Source organism: Fundulus heteroclitus, chromosome 11 (assembly GCF_011125445.2).
Source record: "Fundulus heteroclitus isolate FHET01 chromosome 11, MU-UCD_Fhet_4.1, whole genome shotgun sequence".
In the NCBI taxonomy this organism is placed as follows: Eukaryota; Metazoa; Chordata; class Actinopteri; order Cyprinodontiformes; family Fundulidae; genus Fundulus; species Fundulus heteroclitus.
In genome coordinates, this window is record NC_046371.1 from 26,731,495 (window position 1) to 26,751,833 (window position 20,339).

Sequence of the window (20,339 nt, forward strand, 5' to 3'; positions counted from 1 at the left end):
TGTCTGGAATCAGGAAATGTAACCCTCATTGGTGTAGCATTTATAGATTTTTCGCAAATCACCTCAGAGCGACACAAACCCGAAACCTCCCCCATTCATTTCCTATGGAGCGGTTTTGAAAAATGGCGTCTGAAAATCCAAAACATCACACGTTTTCGCATCGTCGCTACTCCTAAACCGTTTGATGTACAGGCATGAGACTTTCACATATGAATGTCCCAACCCTTCTGGCACTCACAAAAAAGGAATTTTGTGGATAACTGTTACGGTTTTTCCACAGGAACAATTTGTTCGGGAGTAGCGAATGTGCAAAATCCTGAAAATGCTTTAGAGCTGCATTTTTCCACATGATCCACTTTTTTACATCATCGCTGTGCCTACACCGATTTTTGTACAAACATAAAAATGAGCAACATAGTCCTCAAACGCCTGCTGATACTCACAGTGAAAGAAATTATTTGATATCTCTTATACTTTTTCAGCTAGAGCGATTTGTTCGGGACCGTTTTTAGAGGATTTTTGAAAAATCCTTAAAAATCTCCTTTATATCATAATTTTTTACGCCTTTATTAAACTTTTTCCAGCAAAAAACGATAGCTTTTCTTCTTCCCCTATCCGTTACGAACTAAACGCAGAAAAAATTACGTCTCTACCATTTAGGGATCAGGAGATATGAAGCGTTGTTCGGGGCAAAGTTCTCCATTATAATCCAATGGGACTTATTGTGAGCAAAGTCTCTGCACTTTGGCAGACTGGCCGCTGCAGGTGTGTCAGTGAGTTTCCATGACGATGGAACTCTGAGGGCCAGAGGGAGAGGATCAATTGAGATAGAATGGCAACTTTCGACGCTCACCGCAGTTGCTGTGATTAATGTAGGAATCTGAAATTCGCACAGTCACTTCCTCTTGACATTTTAAAATTTTCAAGTGACTTTCAGCTATGTGTCATTTTTCTGTCCCATTTTGGAATTCACATGCTTTCCTATTGGGCCTTTGCTTCCAACAGGACCTGGCATGATGCCCAGACACGACCCAATTGGCCAATACAGCACCACCCACCTGTGGGAAATGGCGCTACTGACCATTTTGGTCAAATGTTGAGTTCTGGGCCCAGATGTGGTGAGGCTGAGTTGCTAAAGGAGGCCAATCTGACCCATGAACTTTGGTCATGTTTGGTGACATTAAGTATTGGCACCCCTATTTGAGGCACTTCCCAGTACAGGATTTGGACCAAACTGACAGAGTACAATCACCCGGTGATCCTGAGCACAACCAAGTTAGCGGCTAATGGTTAGCATGTTGCTAATTGGAAGTAGCTCAAGAAAGCTCGGACAAACTTCTGCTTTACAGAGTCTGTACCTCCTTTATACAGAATGCTCCACAATAAGTTTGGGCCTCGTCACATAAAGCATCTCCAAGTTAGGAGGTGTCAAACATCCAATGCTTTTCAATGGGGGCGAAACCCCTTATACTCGCTAGAAATGCAGGCCCACATATGGCTACAGTATATTCAAGTTTGAAATTCTACTTATGCTTTGTTAAACGATTCAGTGTTTAGAATGAGTTAGGAAATGTTTGGTGCCTTTCCCTCAGTTTTTTCTTCTTCTAATCATTCAGCTATTGTTCTTTCATGTTCAAATTCTTCAACTCTTTCAAATTCTTCAACTTTTTCAACTTCAACTTTTTCAACTTCTTCAATGCTTTTCAGCAATTTTTTCTCTTCTTCAAAGATCTTCTGCATCTTTTGCTTAATCATTCAGCTATCTGCATTCACAGTGCATTTTCGCAGGAAATGCAATTTTTTCTAGTTTTTTTTATTTTGCATCTCTTTGGTGACTTTGGCACTGTTCCTGTTTGATCATTTTGTTCTTCAGTTGAGAAAAATCACAATAAAGTTCTCTGATTCAAAATAAGAGATCTCGCTTTGAAAGCGTTTAGTGAAGGTTATGTCGCTTACAACTTTTATTTAAATGAAGCATTTTTGCCCATCTGTACGTGTAGCCACTAAACGTGCTCTGAAAGACCTAAAGGAGGATTAAGTAGCCAGAAACACAGCAACACTCAACAATTAAACAGAATTTATAACAGGAACCAGCTTATTTTTTGCATTGTGTTCATCTTGGGAACTCAAAATCAAATCCTTTCTCCATAAACAAATATATTTTAAATGTTTTTGATGAACTATCTAAAAATATATGCATACTTTTGAATATGTATTTATTTTAATCAGATTGATTGTGCTGACACCGTGCAGGTTCTCAGGTTCCTCGCTTTGACCCCACTGCCTACATCCAGGACAGGCAGCGCAGGCAGAAAGAGGCAGAACTCAAAAGGTTGGTTCCCAAACGTTTACCTTTTAATTGCTCTTTTGCCTTTCACGCAGCAGATGCATTCATTAATATCTTCTTTTATTGAATTTAAATTTATTTTACGTCAGACAGCGGAAAGTGCGAAGGGACATACTTTCTTCGCCTGTCCTCCCTGAGCGGGGCCGCTCCCGATCCAGAGAGGCCAATCCTCAGCTGGTGCGGACCGGCAGCAGAGGCAGGAGTCTGTCGATGGAGCGTAGAGGCAGCAGGAACTCCTCCGAGAGCTCATTAGCAGATATGGATGAAATGACCAAAACTCTTTTCAGGTAGCCTGTCGGGAAACGATTTCTCTCTAAAGAGCCTAAATAATTTTAATCCCTTCTTCTTCTTCTTCTTTATACAGGGGAAGAAAACAGACGTACAATGGACCCAATATGGTGAGTAGCCTCTATTTTATAGTGAGTGGGTAAATTTACTGTATTTGGAAAAAAAATAGTTTTCTGTATGTTTACTTTTGTTTATACCCAAAACTGAGAAGAAAATCTGAATTAAATGATGTAATATGATCTTTGAAGTTACAGAAACCCAGGGTGCTTGCGCAAGTCTTGAAAGTTTTAATTTTGTGTGAAAGTCTTAATAAAGTATGGGGAAAAAATGTATGGTAGAATTTTACAGTATGCTCAAAGGCATTGTGAAATGAGAAATAGGAAGGTAGGCTATAAAACTATAATTTTACTAACTGGTCACATACTGTATTAGCCTAATGGAATCAAACACTTGTTTGATATGAAATTCATGTACTTGTGATTTTCATGTTTTGAAACGTTTTCATCAGTAAAAGCATAATTTACTGTGAATAATGCATTTGTTCATTGAATACTAGCCTATAAAAATTAACATTTCTAATAAACAGTTTGTACAATCTCAACCAATGAAGTAGGCAGTAGGCACACAAGTATACAAGTATATAAAGTTAAGGTCTTGGGGAAAAAAAATATCAGTTTTAAAAAAGTCTGGAATTTTAATTTAGAAAAAGAGCAAGCACCCTGGAAACCTCTTATGTGGTAACTGCAGCTATAAAAATTCTAATTATAATCCATGGATGCTTTCCCCGCTCTGCATGTAAAATAAATGCTTATGACTTTTGTCTAAATGAGGATTTTCTCCATTTCAGTCTCGAGGCCTTTTAACCAGAAAGCCATTATGCAGTACTCCAACCCACAGAATAAAAGACAAAGGTAACTCCATTTATTATTATTTTTTTGTTCTTTAAATAAAGCCCTAGTTGGTGCCGTTTATATAGCTAATCAGCATTTGATGTCCTGACCACAGACAGCTCCATAGATACGGGGGCTGAGCTGTCAGAGATCGATGCCAGGCTGCAGGCGCTTCAGGACTACATGAGGGACCTGGACACGGGACACTAAGCTGCTGCTGCTGGAGCCACATGTGGGCCAGGCAGCCCAGCTTGAAGCCCGGGGCGACCGGGGAGCACATCCTGGATCAAACAGGAGCGGCTTGTTTATTATGCGTTCAAATGAGACTGAAGCTCCCTCTGGAGACGCCGCTCCATGACTTCAGGAATCTACAACCATCACTGTGAAACTCACTGGTCTATGTATATGTATGTGTGTGTGGACTTTATTTTTTTATGCCCTGAATTCTTAGAATAATTTAAATATGACTGGCTGTGGAAATTCTAGGTCATTTTAAACTTGTCCATGTTTACAGACGTTGTCAGTACTTTGATATTTATTTTGTTTGCCGTTTTCTGGTTTTTACTATTATGATATCATATTGGAAGTGCAGAGTTAGGTGTCCTTTAACATTTACAATTCTTCATCACTCCTTGGTACAGCCTAAGGAGTGTTAATAGATCCTTTGTATTGCATCACACTGTGCAGTTACATTCATTTCTGCAGATTTTCTCGGGAGATAAACCCAACAAAATCTGCTGTGACTCCCCCATGTGTTTTTTTTTTTTTTATCCTTACAATAGAAAATCCACACATTGGACATGTAGCTTTTTCTTTCCCCTAATGCATGCTGGGATAGCTTCCAGAGGCACTAGCCAAGCGGATATGCACGTTGCCAAAAAGCATACTTGTTAAAAATGTGATTCCTGCCAAAACTTTATTTTCCAGCAGCGTTTTATTTAGTCCTGTTTGAATCCGAAGCTTCCCGGTGCATTTTGCCATTATAACTGATCCACATGTGCATTATTATTCAAGTTTTACTTGCATGAGTCCCTTTAAGAGAAGCACAAACCCCTGTGTGGGGAAAATAACTTATGTGTTTGTTTAAATCTGTTTACTTCTACAAACTATAAATAACCCCATTTTCTTATGCAATTGTATGCCAACTGACTGTTGCTCTTATTTGTACCTCTTAATGATCATAAGAAATTTAACATTTGTATTATTTTGTATTGGTGTCAGCTGACCCTGGTGGATTAGTGTGGTTTTTTTGTTTGTTTGTTTTTTTCAAGCACAGCTTTGTTTCAGTAATGAATAAATGAAAACACGTTTTACCAGGACACAGGCCGCGTCGTTAGTGGGAACATTAGAGGGCAACCTTTTAGCATCTTGGGGTTTAAAATAAAAGGAGAGCAGCACCCTGAAAACATATACTGCAATCAGAGGCATCAGTGCAAAAACAAGTTTAATTTAGTAGAAAGGTAAAATTACCCCAACAGTAAAACTTCTGGTTACCTTTTAAGGCACATAAAACCTCATTCCCCCACAGATAAAAATACATTTGCGAACTAGCTTCAGTTAAAGTGCCCTCCCAAACTGCAGCAATGATCCACACTGCAGCATATTAAGAACCAGAGGATTCCTCTGTTTGCATAAAATACAATTTTACATTCAGCTCTGCAATGAACGAGAGGCAAAGCAAAGGGAATAAAGTAGCAAAGACCAAAAACATTCGTGTGTCTCCTTCCAGTTGAAGGCATGGATTCCTCACTCGCGTCTACCCAGGCTGGTGAGAAGTGTTGAGAGAGGCGGGCGCCGCAGGAGTTCGCCGGCTTTTGAGGATGGCCTGAATTTTGAGCGTGAGCTACGAAGAGAGAGAGAGGACTGAACATGAGAGTGGCTGTTTGTGCAGACGACAATATTCATTCACGTACGACTGACGTACCGACTGGTACTGCGTGAGAGAGTCTCGATAAACGGCCTGGGAGACTTCCCGTCTGTTATCGTCGGCCTGTTTCCAGAGCTCAGCTTTGATCAGCAGCTCCGCCTCAGCCAGCAGGGGGTACTGTAGGCGCTGTGGGGGGGGGGGAAAGATGCCTCCTTTTATTCTACCTGCTTTACAGTGCTATGACAGAGTGGGTGAGAGCTGGAATATAGATTCTCTTTCTAGATTAGCAATGCTTTCATAAACAAAATGAAATAATAGGACTTAACCACTTAAGAGAGAAATTCATTTGCCTGAAATCAACTCAAAATCATTGTAAACCTCTCTAAGCCTGCCTATATTCATATGTATATACGCCATTTAGAGTAATTTTTTTATTGGACAGCAATTTGCTTTAAGCAGATATATATTGTAGTTGTCGCTGACTTGGGGGAAAAAGGCTAATATTACTCTGCCAGCCCCAAATTAGTCTAAATTATTACACAAATATTTAAGAAGTTACTTATCAATCTGGTTTTTCCCCAGAACAATGTTTGCTGTGTATTTTACCCGCATAAGGAGCAGTTCCTGATATTAACTTAAACATCTAAAACTGAAAATACTGAAAATTCTCCAGATCTGGGGAAATATGAAGAAAAAAAGAAAGTTTATTGTTTTATTGTATCTCTAGCAATGTTCTATTCTGCCGTGTATCCTCCCCTCTGTTCATACGTCTTGTTTTCCATCTATCCATCCATTTATCAATTAATCTATCAATTAAAACATCTATTTATATAATAAATCCATCCATCTTTTTTGTTCAGTATCTATCCATTCATTAGCTCACTAGATCTTCCTGATTTTTTTAAGGCTGCACATTAAAAGCCAGACCTCTGAAGAAAAGTCTGCGATAAAATCATAGTGAACTTTGGTATTTTGCTCTTTTAAATCAGGTTTTTAAAACGACTGAAAAAGGTTAGTCTGGAAACGTACTTATTTAGTATGTGCCAAATGAGTAGCGATTACAAAAGCCGGACTGTTGCCGTACGTCTGATTGCCCAGGGCAGCAATAAAAAGGCGGCACACAAGTACCATATTAAACTAGAAACCGTTTATCAGTCAGTTGCGCTCTGCATATAATTTTTATTGTTTTTATGCGTGTGAGGGAAGTCGGCGCTGCCTGCTTGCTGTCAGGGTGTGTTTCCTGTCAATAATAATAATAAAAATAAGGCACAAGTTATTCTTTTCTTTAGCTGCAGTGGCTGGGTGCTACGTTTAACTACTTTCAAGGGGGAAATCTCAAGAATTTAAATCGGAGCGCTTCAGTGGGCGTTTGTATCATAGTAGTGGTCGGGAAAGGCAGAAAATAGAGCGTGGGGAAGCAAAAGGAGCGGCTCGCCCTGGGAGCTGTTTGTGCAGGAAACAGCTGAGGACTTCAGCAGAGCACGTGAGCTAGTGGAGAAAAAAGATGCCCTGTTTGAGTTCACTCACCAGTTGTGCGATGTAGTCTTCAATAGCGTGAGTCCTTATCTTCTGCAGGTTCTGGAGAGCCACTGATAAACTTGTTCTGCTTGAGTTGAGTAGTTCCTGCAACGAACAACATATAAAAAGTCTGACAGAATCCAAATACAAACAGCATCGACTCTAAGATAGTTTGGAGATTTCTTTTTTTTTTAATACCAGTAGCTGCTCATTGGTCTTCCTGTGCAACGTGTCCAGGTTTGAGCTGGCTTGGAGTTTGGCACTGTTTGACTGGTGAAAAACAAGGCAAACATTCAAATACAGAAAGTATAAACAATAGTTACATTAATACTGCAGGTCTTGATCTCCATTCCGAATTTTGGCTGAAACTGGATTTCTTTGACGTTGCTGTTCATACAACTATTATACGTGACCGCCATCGTTCTGCTGTCTGAACGGCTCAACACAGCAAAAAATGGTGAATTTAATTGTTTCTAGCAGTGCTCAATAAAGTTTCGTAAAAAAGAACAACTTGAAAAAAATTTAATTAACGCAGATACCGGCCGGCATCTGTCCTTGCTATTATTAGAAAGCTGCTGAGCAATGGGAGCCGATGATATTAAGACCACACCATAGTGAGACGAAATAAGGTAAGAAGAAAGCAGCACAGCTATTAATGGTCTTTATGGAGCGCTAACTGCTACTGTGTGTGGATGTGCAGTGAGAGCCAGTACAGTGACGTAAAAGACGGATAAAATGCGACATCATCGTTCAGACAAGCGGACGCTTTGGATAAATATCCGATACGTATCCGAATTAGTACCACGCGCAGAAGTGGCACGAATCAGATTTTTTGAGGGGCTGAAAAGATCTGAATTGGGCCGCTCACGCTGCCATGGAAAACACGGATGAGTGTGGCACATGGGCAAAAAGATCGTATTTGTGTGGCGTTAGCCTGCAGTGTGAACGCAGCCAATGTGAACTCTGTCTTTATGAATGAGCTTTCAGGATGCTAACGCGTTACCTCGGCTTCGTACTCGGCCCACGCAGCTTTGCGCTCTGCCTCGCTCAGCTCTTCGTCCTGCTTGTGGTCCAGTAGGGATTCGTGCTCATGGTAAGACACGATCCAGTCTTTGCAGATCTGCAATAGCTGTGCGAGGATGCTGTCCTGAGAATTAAAACACGCACAGTTAACAGGTGGTGTAAAAATGTCGCCCTACTTGGGATCATTTAGACGAGGCGAGGTCACCTTTGGTAGAATAGGCGTGGGTCTCTTGCTTTTCTTAGAGTTTGGGTCGTCGAGGAGGTCTGGCTCAAATGTGTAGAGCTCAGTCAGTTCAAAAAGAGTGAAGTGTCTCTCGATCTGTTGATGATCTATGACTCGGTTGGAGAGAGACTGCTTGGTCACTTGCCGATCGTAGATCTTCTCCTCCATGGTTCCCTGTTGAAAGCGACAGACCGTAATTTATTTCAATTATTTGACCAAACACTTGTCAAACCCTTTATTTTTTTTTGACCAACTTGAATCAAATCATTGTCCTTACCTGAGCCAACAAGCGGTAGACAAACACTTGTTTTAGCTGGCCGAAGCGATACACCCTGTATATGCTCTGTACGTCGTACGACGGGTTCCACGAAGCGTCGAAGATGACGACCCTGTTAGCAGCCACGAGGTTGATCCCGAGTGAGCCGGCTCTCGTTGAAATCAGAAACAATCTGCCTCTAAAATCATTAAAGAAAACATTAAAATGACAGCAGGAGAACGTCTCCAACCTCATCTGTCCAGTCTGATCCCAGAATTAATGCACAACATAGAAAGAAGAGTACCGGAAGTTGTCTGTGTTATTAAACTTATCAGCCCATTTCTTCCTTAATGAAGCGCTGGTAGAGCCGTCAAGCCGATAGTAATCCACGTCTTTAATCCATCTGCCCTCTGGTCAAGTAAGGAAGCACAAAAATTAAAACTCCACAACCGCGAAGAAAGATGTCCGGACAAACATTAGTTCTCCTTTCTTACTTTTGAGGGATGATGAAGGGTCTCTGGCCTTGTGAGAAGCTGTGAGGAACTCTTCAATCAGGTTTAGTGAGACCAAGGACTGACTGAACACCAGCCTAGGAACGCAAAAACGGGTCGGCGCATCAGAAAAGTAGCACGGTTTAAATATCCCTCATTCAGCGCTTTTATTAACTATTCATGCCCCTGAGGACAAACCAGCACAAAGCGGCACATTTTAGAGTCCAAAACCAAGAACAGGTAAAGGACTTACCCCCAAAAAATGTAATCAAAAAGTTTTACTACAACGAGTACAAACAGGCCACACTTCAGATTTCTACAGGTGAACTAAAAACTGACAATGCATTATTTTCCTTCCACTTCACCATAACTAACTATTTTGTTTTCATCTAACCAATAAAATCTCAAGCACTGACAAAACTGAGGCTGTCAACTGAAAAAATGTGTGTAAACGTTCAAAGGGTATTTTTAAAGGCACGATAAAGGAAGCATACACTTTTTCCTCCAGGTCTTCGGCCATCTGGAGGATTTCAAACAAAAGCACCATTTTCCCCGAATGCTCCATGATTTTGGCGTCACTTTCGGACAGCAGATGCTTGTACCATGGCTGCTTGGGACTCTGAGACTCTGAGCTGATGGCTGCTTCTTCTCCTAGAAGGAAAATAAGACATAAGAAACTCTAGCGGCACACTTTTCTAAGCTTCAGGATGAGGGTACAGTGGCACTGGCTGCTGTAATACCTTCCACCACTCTGGGTATTTGGGGCACCTCAGCAGACATGGTGCCGTTCCCGATCTCATTCACTTCCTTCTCTTTATTCTCTTTCAGTCCACTGCTCCAGCGAAAAATAAAGATACCAAGACAAACAGATCAGAGGGTGAATCTATCTGAATATTGTAAGCTAGAACTGCTAAATAAATGGAAAAAAAACAAATGGCATATTCATTTACCTTTTAGCCAGAATTGCCTCTGCGTTTAACAACTGAGCTGCCATCTGAAACAGATTCTTCTTGAGAGAATTCGTCTGTGATGAAATCAAATAAGTCGAGCTAATCAAGACAACATGTCAAACCAGTGAGGAGTTTATGTGCGCTCAGTCTGATTATCCTAACCTTGCTGTTTACTTTGGAGAGGTCGGTGAGGTGAAGGCACCACGGATGACTCCAGATCCGACCGAGGACCTGGAAATCCTTGAAGAGGTTGACGCCGGTTCTCGGTTTTGTTTTGCTGGTCGTGGAGGCTTCACCTGAAAGCGAAAATAGAAAAATATCCATTAATGTGATTCTGGTAAACCATCTGTAAAAATCCAACAAACACATAGATTTACGCTGTTTAAAACAATCTTTCAGGCAGGGTGGAGAACCTCTTTGTGCCCGTGTTGGTGTTAATTCACCTGTAAACCTCTCCTTGTTTGCAACATGGTCCAGGTAGCAGCGGTACAGCTTGTGCTGAAGTGGGGAGATCCTCACCAACAGCACATACTCGTGTTTGGGGGGCAGAAACTGAGCTAGCTCCGAGTAATCTCTTCTCTAGGGGAGGAAAAAAGATACAACTGAGAGGTCAGACGCTGACGTTTGTGGCCACAACGTCCCTCCAGCAGTCGTTCTTTTTTTTTACCTGCACACATCCAGCCAACACCGCGTGAAGAACGTGGGCGCGCTTCTTCATGATCCGCACGTCTTTGGGCGTGGAGTCGGCACACTGGCCATTCTGAATGGGGTTGATGAAGCGGTTTCTGAACTCGCTCAGGCAGCCCAGGAGGTTCTTCTTGATGAAATTGACCATGCAGTGGTCTGCGGGAACACAACACAACCAGCTCATAGGGGCGTCGCACATCCAGCACACTTACTGCTGCTCGCCGAGTTATGATTCTCAGAAATGTTATTTTCCTCAAACTTCACTAATTTAATTTATATGGCGGCACTTTGCAGAGCGAGTGAAAACGATTGGACAAGAGTGGATGAAAGCTATAAAAATAGCCACAAAACCTTAAATGCAGTGTTTAGCCCTGCTACTATTGATCAAACTATCTCATTGTTAGCTTAAGTGTTAACGAGACGGGACCCCTGCTGTCACTTCGTTATTCCAGTTGCATTAGAAGAACAGAAAGATTGCTTTATATGGAAGGGGTGTTTCATTTGTCAACCATGGTTACCTCTCCTTGGATGCAAAGCAATGACGACAGCAGCACCGTGCCGTCGTCATTGCTTTGCATCCAAAGGATTTCACAAGCGAGCCGACAGCTACTAGTGAGCCAACCACTGAGCTATATAATACACTGGAGTGCTGATTTTGCCGAAAAACTGAAGTCACTGGCCGCCATCTTGCTACTCCCTACTCTCACAGAATCCCATAGGATTTGGTTGCAACAACAATCAGTTTTCTGGCTGAGTGAAAACGTTTCACAGGTAATTCTACAGTCAGTGGATGTACTAATACTATCAACTACTAGGAAATTAGGTGCTGAAATACTTTACATGTTATTCATATTAAATATATATATATGTATATATAAGTATGTGTATATGTATATATATGTATACACATATGCAAATATATGTTTTTGTACATTGTTATTTATATATTTATAAATGTTAAACATATATATTTAAATGAATAAAATGCAAAATATTTCAGCACATGACTTTCTCAGTACTTGATATTTTTAGAACATAACATAAAACTATATGGCATTTGACATTTTAAAAGTCTTAAGCCCCCCCTGAACATGAGAAAATCCTCGTTATTCGATGCTGTAGCGCACATATTCCCTAGTTACTGGGGGGAAATAGGGAGTACCAATATGGTAGCTGGTGGCTTCAAAGCGACTCGTTCAAACAGACGGTGATTAGCACTCCAGTGTATTATATAGCTCAGTGGAGCCAACACACAACTCAACCATTAAGGACTCTTCTCTCCTAGAAAAACACACAATAACAGCTCAACATTTTGCACCAGGATTGGACTGCAGAGCACTGGGTAAAGACATTTTCTAAGACAAAGCCCCTTTCAGACTGCTAAGGACATTTGGAAATGAGATTTTGCAGACAAGAGGTGTCTTGTGTCATGTCAACAATGAAGCATCCTGAACACATCAATCTGCGGGGTCGCCTCTCTTATAAGACAGCGGGCTCATTACCAGTTCTTGGACTGAACAAGGAATGGTATGAAAACATCCAATAAAAGCAACTTTGCTCCAAACTCCAGGAGCCATGGTCATTTAACCCCGACGGGTTAAACAACACTAATAAACAAGGGATTCAGGAATTAAATCATTGAAGTACGTGTTCAAGATCTTAATTTGACCACAAATCTGTCGCGATCATCAAAAAAGGATAGTTTGCTTTTGCACCTGATTTGGAGCATAAACTGATATCCAGTGTACCAAGGTGAGTTCAAAGGTCTTTTACAAGAAACAGAAACCCTGTAAATATTAACACTTTGCATAAACTTGATGTATGCCTCAGCAAGTCTTTCAAAATGACTCATAGTGGGTGATATGATAGGAACATTAACAAGATCTAACAGCACTGAACCAGCAAACCTTTTCAAAGACTAATCCTCTGTTGGTCTCGTCTGGATAAAATCCCAGTTAAGGCGGAGTTATCCTCGCGCAGGTCTGAGCGGACGGCACGCGGACGTAGCTGCAGTATTTCCCCAAAACACAGGGGGGCAGTACTCAACATAAAAAGTGGAAATGCAGTAAGCAAGAGAAGAAAGTTGACCGCACACACCAAAATGGCCGCGCACAGTATTGTTAAACAATCACGAAGAATAGTTGGTGTGTTTGAGGCAGCTAATGAAGCAAAATAAGAGGATAGTTAGAGACGTAGAAGACAGGATGTTTACCCGTGGCATACAGAACGACGTGAAGATTGGGAATATAACCGGCAGTAAGGCTAAGTGTGTAAAAAAAAAAAAAATAAACACTTTGCTTTACTAAATAAAAGCTGATTGTTTTACATACGGTGGGTTGTTGTTTTAGACCTGATGTACGCTGCAGGTGATGAAAACAGAAATAAAAATTTTGTACCCACAAAGTTAGCCAATAAACTCATCCATGAAAGTATGCCAATAACCTTCCAGCAGTAACAACCCAGCGTTTAACAACTTTGTCTCTGCTTGAAACTTCTGGGCCACTTGATGTCAGAACAGGCAAACTTGCTCGGCGAGCGCTCCACTGAATGCCGACATTTTTTAAATTAAACCTGTGAGCGCGGTCATCGGCAAGTTACAAAAACTCGGGAGGTGCACAGGGCCAGGAGAGCACGACTGCGTCACATTTTCCATGGGTACTCTCGTTCCCTGTTCAATGTGTCGAGTATAAACCTAGCTTCAGAGTGTCTGTTAAAGACCTACACTCCACGAGGTTGTTTTGAAGCGGGGTACCCGTTAGCACCACTCTCCTTTGGGTCCTGATGGCGTTCATGGCTTTGGAGATCCTCGACGCTTCGTTACGAAGAATGTGGCCCTCGTCACAAATCACAAAGTCTGGACCTGAAAAGGAAGACAACAATCGAAGAATAAATAGAGGAGATGTAAAGAAAAAAAAAAAGAAGAGGGAGTGTATAGCGGCTATGCCTGTATAGTTTCTGCACCTGGGTCTACTAATGCGCTCTTCAGCTCCTTCTTCCACTCCTCATTGGTGAACTGGGTGTTCTGCGACAGGATGCGGTACAGCTCATACCCCATTATCATAAGTCCTCCTTGTCTCTGCCACCTCTGCAGAGCTCTAAGACGTTCCACGTGATCCTTTACAGTGGCCAGCTCTGAAACCTGGAACATATTTATGTGTTTGGATCATCCCAACATATGGAAATCTGAAATGTTTTAACACAAGTCGGGGTTTTTTTTATACCCTGACTGTATCTTCTCCAAGGTTGTGCTGCCATTTCTTGAACTCACTGACCCAGTTGAGGACAGTGTTAAGCGGACAAACCACCAAGGCTGTTCTGAACTTCAGGCTTGATGAGAGCAGAACTGTGTGAAGGAACGCCACCACCTGGAAAACGGAAAGACGGCGAGCACAAAAGTATAAAAGTTGAGCAGAAAATCGTGTTAAATTCAGGAGTTGTGCTGCAGTCTTTTTTTTCCTTCTTTTTCCTTTTGCAAACAGCAACATCCAGAGTTTAAGACGTTTGGTTCTCTTCACCACGGAAGAATCTAAGGATGTAACTGTTGGGTCCTGAAGGCGGACACGTCTCTCACCTGCAGAGTCTTGCCCAAACCCATGCAGTGTGCCAGGACACATCCTGATCCGGGAGACGAGTTGGCCTTCTTCACAGACTCGCAACAACTGTCCCAAATGAACTTGACACCTGGGAGGAGAAAACAAGACTATATTAGGCATCTTTTTTTTTCACTGATGCTTTGTGACGTTCCTACAGAAACACAGAGACTCAACCCTAATAAGTTAGAACATGGGTCTCAAACGCCAGTCCTCCAGAGCCCCTGTCCTGCCCTGATGTGTCTATAACACATCAGCGACTGGAGTTTGAGACATCGAAATAAGAATGTCTCCAAAAAGTTAATTTATTTCAGTAATTCAATTAAAAAAAGTTAAACTCATTTATATAGAAACAAATAAATCTGCTGGTTCTTGGAGCACCGACTCGAGCCTCACCCTGTGAAACTCCCCCAAGCTGTTGAATGGGCTTCAGACCCTGTTGCTTGTACAACTTCTTCTACCACATTGTTTCCTTCCATTAAATGGAAGGAAACAATGGAAAGTGTAATGAAAGGAAACCCCTGTTTTGTTTTGTTTTTGTAAAAAATTGCCTTTTGTGGCAACAACACAATGTTTTAGGCCAGAGGTGTCAAACTAATTTCTATATGGGGCCTCTTTGGCATCATGAAGTCATTAAAAGGACCGCTTGCATGAGTAGAGACGATACTTTTCATTTCATAATTTCATTCCAGTTCACACAGTAGTATAAAAAATGCACAGTAACATAAAAGTAGCACTCTTAGGCCCAGTTTATACAGTTTATCTGCAAAAAAAAGTTGATATTGGGTGAGTTACACTTACAGGAGGCACAGTTTTAGCCACTTTCTACACTATAAAAGGATATATGCCTTTTTTTTTTGGCTCTCGAGGGCCGGATAATTTACCTTGAAGGCCAGATTTGGCCCGCGGGCCTTGAGTTTGACACCTGTGTTTTAGGCCATTAATAACATTGTCACAAGGCACAATATTTGCTTTTAAAATCATTTTGTTGGTGTCACACGTTGTGAGATGCTGAATGGGTGTAATGATTGTAGGGCTGGGCGTAATGGACAAAAAATAATGTCTTAATATTTTTAGGGTGAATGCCGATATACAATATTTATCTTGATATGTTTTTCTTTTCATACAGTAATTACAAAAAGGCACCTCTGAATCAAAGCTTTATCCGAAATGTCTCACAGGCACATTTCTTAAATAGCTGTAGGTAAGTATGAGAAATGGCTGAAAAATTACCTACTGGAATACATAAAAGTATAGTTATAACACAACATAAACTATCTCGATATAAACGATATAGTCTCATATCTCTATTTAAAAAAAATCTAGACATTTTTAAAATCTCGATATACTGCCCATGCAAGTTTCTTTTTAATGGAAAAACCAAAATAAAACTTTCAAATGAAACTGTGGATTATCAAGACACATATGTAGCTAAAAGATCAGGAATGTGACTAAATAAAATCAAGATGTACGAGCGGAAACTAACCGTCCACTTGGTGAGGCTTCAGGTTGGTAACCAGGTTCCTGTGCACCTGAACAAGTGGCTTCTTGGTCTCTTCATCCTGGTCCAGGACCAGCTTGGTTGTGACGGGACAGTCTACTTGGGACAGCTCATCTGGGATTACAGTTATCTGGTAAACAAGGAAAAACTATCAGCAGATTTCTTATGGAAAATGTGAACGAAAAGAAAAGCCAAACTGATATACAGCCTAGTCATTTATCAACAGATGCATCATATGAGAGGACAGTGGCTGATGTGCTGCTGCAAATAGTGATTTTAACTTCTATTAGCATCTGTTGTACCTCTCTCCAATCCTCCATCTGTTGCACTCTCTCAGCCAAACGCAGACGTCTCTCCTCCTCCTCTCTCAGGGCTTCTTGAGTCTCAGCACGGAGGCCCTCATAGTCGATAATCTTGCGAATCTTTCTGCGTCCTTTTGGGGTAAGTATACTTTCGCTGTTCTCCTCATTTGCTCCCTCTTCGTCGCTCTGCTCGGAATCATAAAACCGCAGAAAGTAAAACACAAGAGTTGCCACAAAATCTTCCTTACATTACTCCACCCAAAGATAAAAGTGGGAAGTAAAGGTATCAGATATATGAAGTAAAAAAAAAAGAAAAATAAATAAACGTGAAATGTGCTGCTACCTTTTCAGTACTGGAGTCAGACAACCAAATGCAAGGCACTTCCGACTTCGGTTTAAAACTATAAGCTGTTTTCTTTTCTTTTCGGTCAGAACTGGAGCTAAAAAAGACAAAAGAATTAGACACAAAAGTGTATTTTCTGTCTGTATACCGAGTTGTCTGCAAATAAAAGTAAATAAAAGCTATAATACTACTGTCCAATTTTGTGTTAATACTGTCCTTATTTATTTTAGTTTTAATAAGTATGCACTGATTTGAAATGTGAAATGTTTAATGAAGCATTCACAGCATTTTTTAAATGTGAAAAAAGCATGTTTCTTTAGATTTAAGCTAGAAACACTAGTATGATATTCATGGACATCATGTTAATGATAAATAGTCACTGATGTTTATTTTAAAAATAAGAACCAGGCAAATAAGTTATTGTTTTTTGGGAGGATTCCTCTGACCTGCAAAGACTACAACAGGCTCAAAAATATACATACCCACCAATTGTTTTTTTTTTGGATATATGCGTTTGTATGAAACTTAGCAAGTTGGTTAGAAACCGCGCGTTTCTTCCTAACCATCACTAGCTTACGGACATTATCGCAGCTGATGTTTTAAAGTGAATTTAAATCATATTTTTGTGGCACAGACCTGCCTTTAAGTGCCTCGGTCGCTCCACATACAGTAACCCGGCTCTACTCAGTTCAAAACCAAGCTGTGATTAGTGTCCAGGATTAATGTCCTGTTTAAACACCCAAGTTGTGAAAGTTTCAAGCACCTGACATAAACCCGGGGGACGACCCTGGAGCACCAGTGTCACCGTTCACAGAGAAGTCAGTTCCATAAATGTGAAGCCCACCAAAGTCAACAAAAATTTCCAGCTGCCTGCTTAGCTGGACTAAACACCTTCAGATGAGACTAAAATGTCTTTAAAGTATGTTTTAGAAATTACTTTCAAATGTAAGAAAATGACTGTCATACATAGTGGTGGTAGCACGTTTCCCTGTTAGTGGTATCTGCGTATTGGACGAAAATCAATAAAATTATATTGAAGATGAAAAACATTTGAATTTCTCACGTTCTCCTCAAATCAACAGCTAGATGTTTGAAACTGATACAATGGATACAATGAGTTGGTCCAACAGGACAATGACCCCAAACCAGGCTATGATTAGGCTTCAGGAAACGGCCCTGACTTCAACCCCACTGAAAATGAATGGACTATGTTTACAATTAGAGTCAGTGAGAAGAAGCCAAACGATTCATTGTGCAAGTATTTCTGATAAGAACGGGTGTCAAGAATTATGCCAGAAGCTCTTTGTAGCTCATGGCTACAAATTCTGTGCTCTCTCTGTAACTTGCTAAGGGACATTTACCTAAAAACAGCATTAGTGGGAGCTAGGGTATGTAAACATTTGAGCCAGTTTGTAGAAATTTGACTGAGCAGATTAGAGAAATTCCCCGTCAAACTCATATTTATGTACCTAATAGCTTTTTTTTATTTTTTATATTGCGATATGATCCTTCCACCTTGAAAAGCAATGAGTCAAATGTGTCTTTAAAAGCCTTTAAATCATACATTAAGGACCATGATGTGCGCTTGTGAAGTTCTTACCTCACTGCATCTGCAAATTTCTCATTTTTACTATCAAAGACAATAAAATCCTTTGCTTCATGACATCAGTGGTATAAAGGAATACGTACCTGTGAAGTCCGTCATCACCAGCCTCATCCTCGGACTCGCTCAGCACCTCGCTCATCTCCATCGCTTCACTACCTTCACTAAAACCTTCACTGCCAGCTTGACAGAAGATAAAAACTAACCATTAGGAGCAAATTGTTTTATTCCTCCTTCACCTGTTTTTTGTCACGTGTGCGCTTACAAAGAGGCCGTTTCCTCTTGGTTCTTCTTTTCATCTGCATCCCTACTTCACCCTCAGGCTCTGCCTTGTCACTTGAAGCTCCCTCATCTAGTGAGAGCTTGTGGCGGAGAAGAGGGTGTGTGGACTTTGGCTCATCAAGCATGTTGTCTGATGAAGCCTGGTCCTCTCCTGCAGCAGAGATATAATCTACCATCATATCTACCTGTTTGGAGCCCAAACTGACCAAAAAAAGGACTGGTGCCAAAAGGAAATGTGCTTAGAGCCGACTAAACACTAAAACTAGATTTATTTCTTCTTACAAAAAGCTGGGTGACATACCGTGTTCATTTGTCGCATTATCCTCATTGCCTTGACTAGGTTCCCCGTCGCCATCCGAGTCAGACTGATCCTCCTGAGTTTCCCCTTCAGAAGAAATGTCCCCATCCGAAGAGAGGTTGGCTTTAATTTGGGCCAATAGCAATATCTTAGCGATTCTTTTAAAAGTAAAACACAAGGAAAAGGCACCTGTAGTTTATTTTTGAATTATGTAAATAATTTTTTACAGATTTAATATAATAAAAATGGGAAAAAAAACATCAAAATAAAAAAAGGACGGGGTTAATAAAATATCTATAATGGCCCGGTGCCACTTGTCCTGAGTAATAGAAAATGGTCTGAAAAGACTAAATCAATTAAATCTGCTTTAAACAGATTTGAACTGATTTTTCTAATTAAAACTTTATTAAGTCATGACACTTGGCACAGCCCAATAAGTAAGGCAACCAAAATAGAAGCATAAAAGATAAAACAGGAGGCAGAGACATTTTAAAAGTAAATATTTATTACAACAATTAATGTTACCAGACAAAATAAAAAAAAAAAAATCTATATTTTTGTGCTTTTAAGCAAAACAGAGGATTACATTTTCTTTTCATGCTTGTTTCCGAGTGAAAAGTAACAATTTTAATTTGACAAACTGACTTTTCTTGACTTTTTCGAATCACCTGATCAGCGATGTTCAGCACTGACCAGAGGGGGCGCCAACTTCGTGAGACTCGCAAATTTAAAACAAAGAAAGAAGCCTAAATAATTTTATTTTTTTTTTCTTAAAAAAGGCACAAACGTCCAACACACAGAAGTTCATTCTGAAGGTTTAGATAAAATAAAATAAAAAAAGGAATTTATCCCAGGAAGGTTACAAATTACAACATGGCCGATTTAACAGTTGTAAAAAGCATTTGGTTTCAACACTGTATGGTGTTGGGAATGGTCAAAAATATATACAGCTACATAAAAATATGCAGACGAACTCCTGCACTTCATTTGATGGACTGTTTGATTTTATTGTGAATTCATTCTCAGACGGGTCACATCCTGACCTGAAGGTGGGGTTTTTAATGCCGTTCACTCCCCCCACAAGTGTTTAACAATTATTAGATTTGATTATTACTAACACACAAAAAAAGTACAGTAGTTACAGCAGAGGTAAAAGAAAAGCACCTTCATTCTTGATTTAACTTAGAAAAAAGACAATCTAAATAGCAAACACTTATGATCGCCGCTAACGCTCATGGACTGCCAGTGACGATCACATGCTGCGATTCTACAATATCCGTTTAGTTGAAGCAAATAACCACAAACGACATTAAGTTTACATTTCTGCTGACCATGTTCATCTACATGTACTAGAACTACTACTACGACTAAAACAGACTACTGGAGGGGGGGGGGGGGGGGGGGGTGGACAAACGGGGTCTTTTAGGAGACTAATATCCCAGATTAAGCGACTGTTTCCTAACAGCATTGCTTTCACTGCTGTGCTGTCAGATATTCCAACCTGGAAAAACACGAGAAACAAACATGGATGTCGTTAAAGGCATTGTGGAAATTTGGTTGTTTACATTTTATAAGTCGTGTTTCACAGCCCACTCTCAATTCCCAGATATATACAAAGTTGCCGGTAATTTCTCAAAGCACTGACCTGGACGGAAAACTCATCTGCGTATCAGTAGTAAAAGTTGGTTTTCCAGATAGGCAGAATTTAGGTACGCACATTTAGCAATAACAATGATAATTCTATAAATGGTTGATTTTAATGGTCAGCAGAAATGTATACTCTGTGTATAGAAAGTGGTTGCAAAACATGGAAAAAAACAACACCAAACCTGTCAAAGAGACAGAAAATCCTCCTTTGGACAAGAGTTGACCAAACAATT

General features: G+C 40.5%; 2 protein-coding genes across 2 annotated transcripts in view; one reads left to right on the forward strand and one right to left on the reverse strand.

Moving 5' to 3' along the window:
- The first annotated feature begins 2,255 nt into the window (after positions 1 to 2,255).
- On the forward strand, positions 2,256 to 4,262 carry LOC118564580 (coiled-coil domain-containing protein 61-like). The gene is made up of 5 exons (XM_036143304.1): positions 2,256 to 2,332; positions 2,437 to 2,634; positions 2,712 to 2,745; positions 3,483 to 3,546; positions 3,641 to 4,262. Exons 2-5 carry the CDS (start codon positions 2,558 to 2,560, stop codon positions 3,733 to 3,735), a joined length of 270 nt encoding a protein of 89 aa, XP_035999197.1. The 5' UTR covers positions 2,256 to 2,332; positions 2,437 to 2,557; the 3' UTR covers positions 3,736 to 4,262.
- A 689-nt stretch (positions 4,263 to 4,951) lies between these two features.
- LOC105929351 (transcriptional regulator ATRX) overlaps positions 4,952 to 20,339 on the reverse strand; it is a 30,287-nt gene continuing 14,899 nt past the window's right edge. Inside the window, exons 11-35 of the mRNA XM_036143289.1 lie at positions 18,463 to 18,617; positions 18,145 to 18,312; positions 17,966 to 18,062; positions 16,277 to 16,373; positions 15,934 to 16,119; positions 15,617 to 15,761; positions 14,112 to 14,221; positions 13,762 to 13,905; positions 13,502 to 13,679; positions 13,263 to 13,400; positions 10,521 to 10,696; positions 10,297 to 10,432; positions 10,016 to 10,149; positions 9,854 to 9,927; positions 9,644 to 9,735; positions 9,398 to 9,554; positions 8,907 to 9,001; positions 8,717 to 8,822; positions 8,434 to 8,611; positions 8,139 to 8,330; positions 7,914 to 8,057; positions 7,109 to 7,180; positions 6,920 to 7,015; positions 5,450 to 5,578; positions 4,952 to 5,368 (exon numbers count right to left, since the gene is read on the reverse strand). Coding sequence (XP_035999182.1) covers positions 5,282 to 5,368; positions 5,450 to 5,578; positions 6,920 to 7,015; positions 7,109 to 7,180; positions 7,914 to 8,057; positions 8,139 to 8,330; positions 8,434 to 8,611; positions 8,717 to 8,822; positions 8,907 to 9,001; positions 9,398 to 9,554; positions 9,644 to 9,735; positions 9,854 to 9,927; positions 10,016 to 10,149; positions 10,297 to 10,432; positions 10,521 to 10,696; positions 13,263 to 13,400; positions 13,502 to 13,679; positions 13,762 to 13,905; positions 14,112 to 14,221; positions 15,617 to 15,761; positions 15,934 to 16,119; positions 16,277 to 16,373; positions 17,966 to 18,062; positions 18,145 to 18,312; positions 18,463 to 18,617 — 3,286 coding nt within the window. The 3' untranslated portion in view covers positions 4,952 to 5,281. The remainder of the gene's footprint in view (positions 5,369 to 5,449; positions 5,579 to 6,919; positions 7,016 to 7,108; positions 7,181 to 7,913; positions 8,058 to 8,138; positions 8,331 to 8,433; positions 8,612 to 8,716; positions 8,823 to 8,906; positions 9,002 to 9,397; positions 9,555 to 9,643; positions 9,736 to 9,853; positions 9,928 to 10,015; positions 10,150 to 10,296; positions 10,433 to 10,520; positions 10,697 to 13,262; positions 13,401 to 13,501; positions 13,680 to 13,761; positions 13,906 to 14,111; positions 14,222 to 15,616; positions 15,762 to 15,933; positions 16,120 to 16,276; positions 16,374 to 17,965; positions 18,063 to 18,144; positions 18,313 to 18,462; positions 18,618 to 20,339) is intronic.

What these genes read in the sequence shown, in the direction of transcription:
- LOC118564580 (XM_036143304.1), top strand. Translation starts at nt 2,558, where the DNA reads ATGGAGCGTAGAGGCAGCAGGAACTCCTCCGAGAGCTCATTAGCAGAT. An exon ending in ATGACCAAAACTCTTTTCAG is followed by an intron (nt 2,635 to 2,711) that starts GTAGCCTGTCGG and finishes TTCTTTATACAG; the next exon opens with GGGAAGAAAACAGACGTACA. An exon ending in CCACAGAATAAAAGACAAAG is followed by an intron (nt 3,547 to 3,640) that starts GTAACTCCATTT and finishes TCCTGACCACAG; the next exon opens with ACAGCTCCATAGATACGGGG.